The sequence below is a fragment of the Mauremys mutica genome, chromosome 2 (assembly GCF_020497125.1).
Source record: "Mauremys mutica isolate MM-2020 ecotype Southern chromosome 2, ASM2049712v1, whole genome shotgun sequence".
Classification (NCBI taxonomy): Eukaryota; Metazoa; Chordata; order Testudines; family Geoemydidae; genus Mauremys; species Mauremys mutica.
The window spans coordinates 14,818,661-14,832,047 of record NC_059073.1 but is presented as its reverse complement, the minus strand read 5'-3'; the positions used below and the strand labels follow the sequence as shown (position 1 = coordinate 14,832,047).

The following is a 13,387-nucleotide window of genomic DNA, read 5'->3' as shown; positions in this document are numbered from 1 at the left end:
TACAACGCGTCAGCGCCACACGATTACAAGGGTCAATTAAAAGTGGAAAGTCAGAAGCAGCATTTGCCTACTTCAATATACAGTATTATATTTTGTTGTACCTGTTGTGATGAAGTGGGAATGTTCTTAATATTTTCTCTGAATACTGTGTGGGTGCCTCAGTTTCCCCTGCAAGATGCCAACTGAAGGTGTTGGGGACAAAGAGATCAGGTGGCCTCCTTGTCCGGAAGAGACACAGAGGCCAGAGGAGGGAGTGTCAGTTTGGAGCTGGCTGGGGAAATGGGGAGAGACTCAGAACTTGGTTCTGGGCTCCCCACCCCGCAAGATGGACCTGACCGAGGGGTTCTGTTTTCTGTACCAACAAGCTCTGTTTAAACTGTGTTCCCATCATCTAATAAACCTTCTGTTTTACAGTCTGGCTGAGAGTCACATCTGACTGCCGAGTTGGGGTGCAGGGACCTCTGGCTGCCCCAGGACCCCGCCTGGGCGGACTCACTGCGGAAAGTGCATGGTGTGGAAGGGCATGCTGAATGCTCTGAGGTCAGACCCAGGAAGGTGTATGCTTCTTGCCCTGGAGACAGTCTGCTCAGAGAGGAGGCTCCCCCAGAGTCCTGACTGGCTTTGAAGGAGTGGTTCCAGAGCATCCCAGCATCTCCTTCCACCCCATGCACTTCTCAGAAGTCCACACAGGCACTAACACTCCCTCCTCTGGCCTTTGTCAAGAAGGCTAACATCATTTTGGGCTGTATAAGTAGGGGCATTGCCAGCAGATCGAGGGACATGATCATTCTCCTCTATTCAACATTGGTGAGGCCTCATCTAGAGTACTACGTGCAGTTTTGGGCCCCACATTGCAAGAAGGATGTGGAAAAATTGGAAAATCCAGTGGAGGGCAACAAAAATGATTAGGGGGCTGGAGCACATGACTTCTGAGGAGAGGCTGAGGGAACTGGGATGGTTTAGTCTGCAGAAGAGAAGAATAAGGGAGGATTTGATAGCTGCTTTTAACTACCTGATAGGGGGTTACAAAGAGGATGGATCTAGACTGTTCTCAGTGGTAGCAGAGGACAGAACAAGGAGTAATGATCTCAAGTTGCAGTGGGGGAGGTTTAGGTTGGATATTAAGAGAAACTTTTTCACTAGGAGGGTGGTGAAACACTGGAATGGGTTACCTAGGGAGATGGTGGAATCTCCTTCCTTAGAGGTTTTTAAGACCTGGCTTGACAAAGCCCTGGCTGGGATGATTTAGTTGGGTTTGGTCCTGCTTTGAGCATGAGGTTGGACCTTATGACCTCCTGAGCCCCTTCCAACTCTGATATTCTATGATACTCTAAACTGACCACCAAATTTAAGTTGCGTGTTTTTCCGGTCAGGTGAGGACTCTGGGGCAGGGCTGGGGATAAGGAACTTGGGGTGCAGACAGGCTGCCCCAGGGCTAGGGCCAAAGAGGACTCCCCTCCACCCTCCCTGGCAGCAGCAAGCTCCAGGGGAGGGACCCCTCTTCTCCCCCGCAGTTCACTGCACATGCTCCTAGGGTCCCTCTCAGGTCCAGAAAGCCCACTCGGTTCCCCTATGGTGGGTACCGAGGGGGGAGGTTGCCATCACGTGTGGCCTCCCCTGCTGCCACCCCTCACCATAGCCTCACTGGGGATGGGGCTACCCCTTGCCCAGCATGGTGCAGGAGTGGGAACTGCAGGGTAGTAGCTGGGAAGGGGCACAGTATCACAAAATTCACCTAAGCCCCAGCTGCACAGGTCTAGGAAGCTCCCCTCCCCAGTGGTGTAGCCAGGTTCTAACATCAGGGGGAGCAAACATATCCAATTACTAAAAAAGATGCCAGCCAACATATCCAATTACTAATCAGGTAGTTCTATAACAGGCTGCCCTGACCCCATCACCCCCTGAAGCACAAGGTAGGGGTAGGCACCACCATGTTGTGCAACAAACACTTGACAAAATTACTGGACTTAGTGACGGACAATGCAGGCAGGTGGGTATTATGTCATTCAATCATTCAGCCCATAAAATTGCACACATTTTGCCTCAGTGAAATTAAATATCCAGAGAATTACTGGGCCTGTGATGATGATGATGACCAGGGCTTGCTCACCTGTGGCTCCCCCTCCCTGTGCTGTGGAGGCACAGCCAGGCAGGTCTGCATCTGCAGGCAGGCACCCTGCCTCAGGTGCAGCTCCCATGGGCCCTGCTAGCTACTAGACTGGGAGCCTCCCGGCCAATGGAATGGGCTGGGCTGGGGGGCGGAAGGCAAAGGGGGAGATTGTAGGGAGCTTTGGAGGAGGGGAGGCAGTGGGGGAGGGGAGTGGGCTGGCACAAAGGGGAGGGCTCTTTGGAGAGGAGTGACAGGGGCACAGGGGTCATTGGGAGTCTCTCGAGGGGGCAGAGGGTTGTGTGGGTCTCTGTGGGGCAGGGGGCTGTGATGGGCGGAGCCAGCTGCAACCTGGGTCTGCTCTGCAGGGGGTGTTGCTATAGTCCCCTCAGGAAGCCCCCCCATCCTGTGTATTTTATACCAGCCCCGGGGTGCCCATTGCTGCTCCTTTCCCCACCCACGACTCCATCTGTCTGTCCCCACATCTCCCCCGGCTGTGTCCGTCTGTCTGTCCCACAACCCCCTGGCTGTGTCCTTGTGTCGGTCTGTCCCACAACCCCCGGCTGTGTGTGTCTGGCTGCCCCCACCACCCCTGGCTGTGTGTGTCTGTCCCCCTTCCCCCCCCCGCTGTGTGTGTCTGTCCCACAACCCCCTGGCTGTGTCCTTGTGTCTGTCTGTCCCACAACCCCCGGCTGTGTCTGTCTGTCTGCCCCCCACTGTGTGTGTCTGTCCCACAACCCCCAACCCCCTGGCTGTGTCTGTTTGTCCCCACCAACCCCCCCCCCCCGGCTGTGTCTGTCTGTCTGTCTGCTCCCCGCTGTGTGTGTCTGTCCCACAACCCCCAACCCCCTGGCTGTATCTGTTTCTCCCCACCAACCCCCCCCAGCTCTGTCTGTCTGTCTGTCTGCTCCCCGCTGTGTGTGTCTGTCCCACAACCCCCAACCCCCTGGCTGTATCTGTTTCTCCCCACCAACCCCCCCCAGCTCTGTCTGTCTTCCTGTCTGCCCCCCGCTGTGTGTGTCTGTCCCACAACCCCCAAGCTGTGTGTGTTTGTCCCCACCAACCCCCCCCTCCCCGGCTGTGTGTGTGTGTGTCTGGCTGCCCCCACAGCTCACCGTCTGTGTCTGTCTGCTGCTCACAATGGCTGCCCAGGGCTCAGCCGCTGCCTGTGGCTCGCTCCCCCTCCCTGCTGTGGAGGCGCGGCCAGGCAGCTCCGGCACCGCCCCCGGCAGCTCCCATTGGCTGGGGTTCCCAGCCAATGGGCTGGGAGTCCAGTCGCTCCTGAGGCCCCTCCCGGGAGCTGCCGCTGCCGCTGCGGTGAGTGAGAGCGCCGGGTGTTGCAACGCGGGGACCCCCAGCACAGGGCCTGGGGCCCAAACATTGGTGGGGCTGAGCCCAGCTCCTGGATTATTGGTGGGGCCTGGGCCCTACGGGCCCATATAACTCGCCGCCCCTGCCTTAGTAACCATGGAGAGAGAGAGAGAAATCCCCTTACAGTAACCAACATCAAGCACGTGGAAACAACTAAGGAAACTTCCATGAGGAAATATCATCGTGAGCGAGAGTTCATCCATTTCTCCCATGCAGCGATTTCTCCGTCTCTCTCCGGCAGCTGGGGTAGGATGCACACACGTGACAGGCCAGACTGATCTCTTACACCGGTGCAAATCTCAGCTCCAGCAACATCAGTACTCCAGACTGATGAGCTGCCAGTGTAGCTGAGATCAGAATGAATGGAGTGAAAGCAGAGAGGAATAGAAAGAAAGAAAGAACGAAAGAAAGAAAGAACGAAAGCCCCTAGAGAGAGGCAGAAAAAAAATCAGCATTTTTTTCTGGAAGCAGAATGGGAAATAAAAGTCAGGGCAGTTTTGGAACTAACCTCACATCATCACTGTAAGCAACAGGCCAACATGGAAGCAGGTTCCATAGAATCACAGACTATCAGGGTGGGAAGGGACCTCAGGAGGTCATCTAGTCCAACCCCCTGCTCAAAGCAGGACCAATCCCCAGACAGATTTTTGCCCTGATCCCTAAATGGCCCCCTCAGGGATTGAACTCATAATGCTGGATTTAAGTAGGCCAATGTGCAAACTACTGAGCTATCCCTCCCCTGAGTATCTACATGCATGTCCATGATACAGACTGGTAGATGGTAATATCATACTTGTTTTCTTTGTCGTGAGCAAGCTGTATAACTCTTTCTGACTTAGGAAAAAACAATGCCCTGAAGTAAGGTGAATGATATACACAGTTGGGCCAGATTTTGATACTCTTAGTCTAGTCATTCATATTAACAGATATTTAAGGACAGAAGAGACCATTAGATCATCTAGTCTGGCATCCTGCAAAACTTAGGCTATAGAATTTCATCCAAGTACCCCTGATTTGAGCCGAGTAACAAGGGCCCTGCGTAAATCAAAGGATTTTGCAGGGTGGGGAGGAATTCATGACAAATTCACGATGGCAAAAGTATTACAATTTCCTGGAGTTTGTGCAAGGAATGAATTTTACAAGTAAATGTAGTCAATTTCAAAGATGAAATGAATTATACAAGGAAAATTCATTCTGTCCTTGAAACTGACTACATTTACTTGTAAAATTTACTGCATCCTGGAAATTGACCAGCTTAAGTAATGTTCTGTATTAAAGACTTTGTTGCTGACATTGTCCTTTAAAAAAATATTTAAAAGATCATGGTTTGGGGGCATTTTCATGATTTCCATGCTCTCTGTGAAATCGTGATTTACATTGTGCCCTACCAATAACTAATACATAACAAACAGTAATGACACACCAGGCTTCACAAAAGCTAATGCATTTTCTTAATTGTTAAATTAATTTTAAAATTCTCATTCATGCGATTGAAATTAATTAGCCTGGTGTAATCATAATCAGCTTTAAAGTATGAGCACTCATGCCTGAGAGGCTTTCATCTTACCCAAGGAAAAACAAGCTGTCATTTAGAAATCAAGGCAACAGGATTTCGTACGTGCCAGAGCAGGAGCAGATCACCAAGCCTCACCAACATCCTAGCCAAAAGCCTGGCACATCTGAATAGCATATGCCCTTTGGGTAAAGCAGAGGCCATGGTGCAGGTCTCATTATATTGTTACGACTGAGACTGGGTATTAAATGATTGACCTCTTGCCTAATCTTCTCTAAAACAAGAAGTCCCCAGCATGGTAAATGCATACTATACAGTCAGCATTTCTCATCAGTTACCACACAGCGATATAGCTTACCATAGCAGAGTTATTTCCAGTTCCAGGTATAAGGGGAAAGTGCAAAATCTAGATACCACCGCAGGGTATCGTTGGCAAGTATTGGCTGGAGTAGGGACTACTAACCCTACGACACAGTATGTGAGGATGCACAGATGGTTAGAAAGGATTTGAGGATGTTTGCTATCTCCTAATGGGTGTGGCCAAGAATGAAGTCTGTTTACACACTTACACACCTGGGGCCTGAATGTGCAAGATTCTGAGCAGCATCTGAAAGGTGAGGAGTGTCCTCGGATCTCATTGATATTATCAGGGATCCGATACACTCACTACCTGGCAGGATCAGACCCCAGTGTCATAAATCCCCCAAATTGTCCAGAGCATAGTCCAAAAGATGTACTTTGTAGTCTATCGAAGGGGAGAAAATTCCAAAGGTGAAGGCAGCTGACAGAGCTGTGAGCACAAAGGGGCATAATTGCACAGGATTCATATAAATCTCAATTGAAAAGTATTATGTACACTTAAATAGTCAAAATACTACAAAAAAGAAGTTTTAAAAGGAATGTGGATCTCTTGAAAATCAGGTTTTAAAATACTTTTGTATCTTTCTATTTATTAAGACGTCTGACTACAGCATAGACTCGCTAATCAGAATGCGTAATCATTTGCTTCAATTTTCTAAAACTTAATAAAGAAGGAAAATAATGGTATTTATTGAAAAAAATGTTTTTGGTTTTTGTATCTTAACTAGACTCAGCATGCGAGCTGGGGAAATATGAAGTCGGAAGGGCCTTACTCTCCTAGTGGAAATTTCACTTGTGGTCTGTTGGTGTTAAATGACAATCTGTACGGTAGCTAAATAGTTAGCGAGACATGCTGTGCAACAGAAATGCACACACCCCAAAAGACACTGTGTTCAGTGTGTAATGACACAGAGCTCTGGTGTCCCACAGAGCCAATGTGTCAAAACCACACAGATAATTTCAGGAGCAGCAGAAACTGACAGTAACCACTTCGAGAACAGTAAGGGCGTCCACCCCGCAGCTTACCACTCCATGCTCATTTGAGCAGCTGGCAATGGGTGTGTCTTGGTCTTATCACAAGTGAGTGAGGTCTGCTTAGTACTTACAGGAGGTCCAGCTACTCCAACTCCTGGTGGACCTCTGTCTCCTGGCTGGCCAGGAAGACCAGGAACTCCCCTATCTCCCTGAAACAGCAAGAGAGGAAAGCGTTAAGGACCAGCAAGATTCTATATGTTTGAGAAAGGTGACCAATGTCTAACACTAATTTACAGCTCAGAAATGATCACCGATACTTCCTGCACACAGGGCCGGCGCTTCCATTAGGTGACCCTAGGTGGTCGCCTAGGGACCCAGGATTCGGGGGCCGGCATTTTGTGCGCTCCCCACGGGAGCTTCCGGTTCCACTCCCGTCGTGGTGCCGAAGAAGGACCTTCTGCTGACATGCCGCGGAAAACAGCGGCAGGCAATTGAGCAGCTCAATGACTGCCGCTGTTGCCTGCAGCATTTCGGCAGAAGGTCCTTCTTCGGCAGCACGATGGGAGTGGAACCGGAAGCTCCCGTGCGCCCCGTGGAGAGCGCACAAAATGCCGCCTCCCGAATTCTGCCTAGGGCGCCAGAAACCCTGGCGCCGCTCCTGCCTGCACATCCTACATGGAACCTCCACAATAATTATTAATACGTTGCAGGGGAACAGTCTCTGTGATAGCATAGGGACATGGAATAGTCATTGATTCATTATACCGGGAAAAATCCACTGATAACTTGTCATATCCTGAAACTACTTTTCCTCTTTACAAAGTGCTCTGCCCAATTTTCTGAGCACATGCATGATTCAGCTCCATGCCACGCCATGTAACAGAGTGGGAGCATAGGCCCCGTCATTATTTTGGTTTACCCAGTATGTGGGTCAGCTAGCATAGAGCATTCAATTTCCATCAAGATCCTTCTTTTGCTAACTGGGTTGACTTGATAGACAGAGACCAGGTCAGAACCTCACATCTTTGTTGGGATAACTAGGGTGTTTAACACTGCTGCTTTTGTGCGGTTTTATACTAGGAACTCCAATTGCCTGTAGGTTAGCGTGTATTCTGTGAGACACAGGAAAACATCATACTTGGGAGCAACCACCTACTTTCCTATAGTTGATTGCACATACAGGTAACCACAGGGTATTTATTCCGAAGATCATAGAAGTTAGAGCTGGAAAAGAAGTACTGAGTCAAAGATTAACATTGCTCATTCCATTATCAGTGCAGGGCTGTTCCCTACGGTATATTGTTAAGTGCTTTTTTCCAGTGCAGTTTTAAATGACGCAGGGATAGACTTTCAACCCTACCCTTTAAGACACTATTCCACAATCTAAGAGACCTCATTGTTAAAAATTAAATTGCCAATAATATATACGGGAAAAAGTCTGGGCAATTGTTTGAACTGTTTTAATGATCACTGGGAAGGGAGGGTTAAGAAAGAAGCAGAAAATATCCTGCTCTGGTGCTTGCTGTGCAATCACATTGCTCAGTTTTACATGTTGCAGTGAGGAAGACATTGTAACAGACCTCACTGCAGATACCTCATGCTAGACGTATTTTGTTCAAGAACACAGCTTTGCTGCAAAAAAAGTGCATGCTGTTTTTCCCTGCACAGATAAGTTTCCTAATATCTTTATTTTATATATTATTTTATATTGAACAATAGGTTTCATTTGGTGTTTTTTAATATGCTTCTTTCTCTCTTTTTTGTAGTAATAGTTCTCTTTGCATTACTGCTTGTGCGTTCTGGACTGCAAAAGAAAAATAGAGACCAATTTAGCCATGTCAGTGCGGAATGTGGCAGAACAGACTCAGCATGAGGAAGAGATAGGTAGATTTATCCAGGAATACCAGACATGGCTGGATCAATTCTTTATACAGCTATATTCCTGCTTAAAAATAGTTTCCTATTCTTAAATCTATGTCATGATTCAAGGAATATCCTGTTTTCCTGCTCAGTTCTTGATCATGACTTGATCAATCCAAATAGAGAACCTAGGAAGAATCTGTCCTAGGCGCTAAACATGACCCAGCTCATCCCAGAAGAACATTGTTAATTTCTTGTAGACCGTCAGCAAATGTGGATGTGGTGGTAATTCTGAAATTTAATAGTTAGTCTCAAGACTATATTTTCAAAACCAGTGCAACACGTGAAAACCACAAAACGCTAATTTGGCTACATAACTGCAGTTTGTGTCAGGGACAATAGATTTTGTTCTCTTCCCACGCCCACCTCTTTGAAAATGCCCGTGGAGAGGGGGGAGATATCTGTAGTGTTTTAATGATTATATGTACCTCAGCTTGATATTATTTCCTTAATATCATTCTGTCTGACCACACAGCGCCGAATTAAAAAGGGCTAATAGGAAGAGCAAGAAGGAAAAAAAACAATGAGCAGAGATAAGACAGCTTCGAGGGGACAATCATTGGGCCATTAACTGGGGAGATGGTCTTCAGAGATGCCAGCCTAAAGCGGAACAGCTGATTTGCCAAAACCAGAGACTAGAGATCAAAAGGGCGATAAGCAGTTAAAAACTTTTTTCTTGAGGGAGAAGGGGAGTGGGAGTTGCCAGCAGCTGCTGCTCAGGTGAGATGCGCAGAGACAGACACTGAGACAAGCGAAGCATGCAAGGCAGTTTGTCTCTCCCACCCAGAGACCGAAGTACCTGGGCTAAGAGGAACTTGAAAGGATAAAGTTTAGGCAAGACCAGATGTAGACAAAATTCTGTTCTTTGACCCCTTTTCTCGGCTTACCATTTACCTTTGGGTGAATAGATAATGTTCATTTTGAAGCTGTTTTTAGCCACTTTAATCAGCCCTTGTTCACAGGCTCCCAGAGGGAAGTTTCCTGCAGGTGCCCTCTGAATACAATTGGGCCTCTTGTGTTAACACAGTTGGGAAAGGGCAGGGGGTGGGCGGAAGCTGTAACCCAGAGATCCTCTCCAAGAGCAGCTGAACAGCAGCGAGGTGGTGAAGGAAGCAACACCTGTCATCTGAGCAGTGTACCTCAGGTACCGCAAAGGAGTCTAAAGTGCAGCTCACCCTGGAAGTGCACTGACTCTCTGACTGTGTGAATCCCAGGGAAGTTAGTGAGAGTTTTGTCTCAGTAAGCCTGGCAGGACTTGACCTACAACCTTAGTTATAGCTTTGTATAGAGACATAAAAATGATGTATGTGGAAAGTGAACAAGTTATTTGCTATCCTAATATCTGCATGCACACAACCAGGCAGGAGCGGCGCCAGGCTTTCTGGCGCCCTAGGCAGAATTCGGGGGGCAGCGTTTTGTGTGCTCCCCACGGGGCGCACGGGAGCTTCCGGTTCCGCTCCCGTCGCACCGCCGAAGAAGGCCCCTCCGCTGAAATGCTGCAGGCGACAGCGGCAGTCATTGAGCTGCTCACTTTCCTGCCGCTGTTTTCCGCGGCACATCGGCAGAAGGTCCTTCTTCAGCAGCGCAACGAGAGCAAAACCGGAAGCTCCCGTGGGGAGCGCACAAAATGCCACCCTCCGAACCAAATCCTGGCACCCTAGGCGACCGCCTAGGGTCGCCTAATGGAAGCGCTGGCCCTGCAACCAGAGAGGCATTGCACAGAAAAATAAATATGGTTGTTTGGAAAGTTTCTGTTGCAAACTTTTTTCCACTGAAAATCAGGAAAACATTTTTAGTAAATGTCTCCCCAAAAATATTTTCCAGTAAAAAGTGGACCATATTTTCAATTAATTTTTCCACCAGCTCCAGTGACAATGTGCAAACTTGTCCTGATTTCTGAGCAGTAGTCCTCAGTGGGACAGAGGTAAATGCTTACCTTGTGTCCGAGGGGTCCTGGTAAGCCTGGGGGGCCTCTTTCACCCTAAAGAGCCATAACCAAAGCAGAAAATAGTCAACACTTGCAAAGCAGAAGCTTGGCCTTTGAAAAATAAACAAAAACGATTCTTACATCAAACTAGTATTTCTAGTGGTGGTGGGTGGGATCCATGAAGGAATTTAGCGGTTGCAACATTGAGCGTCTAACTTTTGGGCATCTAGAAAATCACAGGAACAAAGCCTGATCCACAAAGCCTGAGTCAGGAGCCTAGGCTACCCATACAGTGAATGAGGAAAGACAGACACCTAAGAATGTGATCCACAAAAGCCAGCACACTAGATGGGGAGCTGCCTAATGGGAGAGTCCAACAAGAGGGGTGTGTCCTCAGCTCTGCCCCCCTCTCAGAGATAGGTACCTACCTCCAGGCTTCAGGGATGTGCCCATCTCTGCTTAGTGATCCACAGATGGGAACGCACCACCAGGAGTCAGGTAGCTTAGGCATCAAAGGTGCATCTTGTGGGACTGAGCTAAGTGCCTGGTGCCTGCCTGCCTCCACTGAAAATGGCAGGTGGTGGAGGATCCACCTTATAACGTCTAGCCTCCTGGTTCGAGCACTCACCTGGGAGACCCAGCTTCAATACCCTTTTCTGCTGGAGATGGAGACAGGACTTGAGTTGGGGGGTCTCTCACCTCTCAGGAGAGGGCTCTAACCACTGAGCTATGGGATATTCAGTTGTGGGGCTCCCTCAATCTCTCCTGTTGAAGCTGTTCCATTGTGGATAACTACTGAAATAGTAATTGGGCCAGAGAGAGAGAGAGAGACTGCCCACCTGTGAGGTGGGCGCATGGGCAGAGTGGGCAGAGATGGACAGAACACATGATGGTGCAGTGTTGGAGGCAAGCAAGCTTGCTGCAGGTGCTGTTGGCAGCCGCATCCACTCAAAGGGTGGCCTGCTGTCAGTGGGTAATAATATAACGCTGCACTGCAATATTATACAGTTATATTTGATACGCTGCTTCTGCTGAGGCTGTTCCATTTTACCTCCTGTAGGAACTGATTCTAGTTGGGTGCAGAGTGTGCTAAGAGGACTTACCCGTTCTCCATCTTTACCCTTCCCTGGTAAGCCAGGTATTCCAGCAGGGCCAGGCTCACCTGCAAGCCCAGGTAGTCCTGGTTTTCCTTCCTGTCCTGGGTCACCCTGTAGAAGGCATTACAATGATGCATCTGAATTGAGTGCTAAGGTCCGTTTCTGGACCAGATATCCCATGAGGATAAAAAAGTCCAGGGATTTTGTCTTTAACTTTTACAGGCAGAACATTCCTCAGTGTCATAGCAAGCCCTGTTTTATTATACTATAAGAATGTGATGATGCATCTTGGCCTTTATATCAAATGCTCTCATTAGAGTATTGTCATTTCCCCCTTTAAATGAAAACTTTAGCCCTAAACGGTTTGGGGCTTGGCTATGTTAAAGACTCTGTGTAATACTGATGCAGTTACGCTAGGCAGAAGAGCTTGAGTTACTAGCCCTCTGCTTTAACAGGTGGGGAGAAAGGAAGAGTGGCAGGGTGTTCCTTGTGAGGGGCCTTCAATTCTAGAACACTCTTTCCTCCCTCTTCCATCAGTGAGGCGTTCTTCATTTGAGAACACCCGTTTCTTCGCTCTCCCATTGTGACTTCACCCTGCTAACTTTGGAAACATACTAGAAGGCGCATTTAATTCGGGGAACATTTGGGTTTTAAGTAGATCGAGGGATCTGGTGAGCACTCGGAAGCTGGATGGTGATTTGGTGGGAGGGGTTGATCCTTCTGTTGTGTGTAGTTAAGGTCGATGTTACTGTTAATTATTTCTATTATGGAGCCTCAATCAAGGACCAGGGCTCCATCATGTTAGGCTTGGTACAGGAAAGTAATAATGAGAGCTTACAGTCTGGGTGTCAGGCAGCACATAACAGTCGGATGAGACAGACAAATGGAGGTGAGGGTGGGCTGGGAGGATAAGGGAACTATGCAATTAAAAGAGCTTGATATGAAAGCAGAAGCCCCAGCTTGCTTAACCAGAGCCAGGTTTTGCTTACAGCTGGGGATTTACAGATTTAAACATAATTATCAAGAGAGAAACAAACAGAATAGAATCCCCCATAATCCTGGCACAATCATCACCGTGCAGATGTGTTTTCAAGCCAATGACATCACTGTAATAGAAAAGCTAAGGTGGATTTTTCACTTCAAGAGCTCCTGTCCTATTAGTACTGCTAGGTAGTTTATACAGGGAGAACCAAGTGCAATTCTCTGGCCTGCGTTACACAAAATGCCAGACTAGATGAGCTAATCATCCCTTCTGGCTTTAAAATCTGTTAATCCTGGTCACAGTTCAGAGGGCTGCAAGTCCAGATACACATTTATGTGACAGATATGAAAGAACTGCTGGACCTTTTCACCCTTTTGTCCATCCTTTCCGGGTTGGCCAGCGTCTCCAGGTACACCCTGTGGAGAAGAACAACGCTCCTGTTTAAAACCGTTATTTGAGGTGGTATTTGATTCTAAAGGAAATGAGATAGACAGATGTACTGTATTGTACATATTGGGGATTTGGGGCAATTTTTTACATCTGGGTTTATGACACTCCCTCTTCCCAGTACAGACAACTTATAATCCTGAGAACAATGAACTAGAAGAGATGTGAATCAGCTGCCTGAAAAGGTTATTTTCAATGTAAAAATGAACTGCAAAGCTAAAATGAAAATTGAGTGAGCCCCAGTTTTGAACACCACTCCTCCCCCAACCAAAATACATTTCCCCCCTCTGTAAAATCCTCCTGGCACTTCCTGGTTTGCTGAAAAGAACTCAGAAAACATAACTGTAGAGAGCAGAGATACTAGAAAGCCTCATTACAACCAAAAGTCTCATCGGGTTTATTTTTGTCTGATGCCCCCAATAGTCAGTATAATGGGGAAACTCAACACACTCCTGGGAGTAACTCAATGGTCATTTTACCCTTGCATTTCCGTTTTCATTCCCTTTAAATTATAGGCAGGTAGGATGACATCAAACTTCTTTGATTCTTTATAGTTTAGACCCATAGGTGATTTGCCTCCAAACCAAACAACATAACATTCCTTTCTCCCAAGCTGAAACAAGGACAAGGCTTGTGAATTGGGTCTTTCAAGACAGATGCTTTCAGGAAGTTGTGGAATGAACTAAAC

The 13,387-nt window shown here is 47.8% G+C and overlaps 1 protein-coding gene across 4 annotated transcripts in view; it reads right to left on the bottom strand.

The window, feature by feature from the left end:
• Positions 1 to 13,387, bottom strand: part of COL22A1 (collagen type XXII alpha 1 chain) — a 333,573-nt gene that overhangs the window by 46,500 nt on the left and 273,686 nt on the right. For all 4 annotated transcript variants that reach the window (XM_045004657.1, XM_045004658.1, XM_045004656.1 and 1 more), the window contains 4 exons: positions 12,615 to 12,668; positions 11,277 to 11,381; positions 10,183 to 10,227; positions 6,458 to 6,535 (listed from right to left, as the gene is read on the bottom strand). In XM_045004657.1, the coding sequence (XP_044860592.1) occupies positions 6,458 to 6,535; positions 10,183 to 10,227; positions 11,277 to 11,381; positions 12,615 to 12,668 (282 nt within the window). The remainder of the gene's footprint in view (positions 1 to 6,457; positions 6,536 to 10,182; positions 10,228 to 11,276; positions 11,382 to 12,614; positions 12,669 to 13,387) is intronic.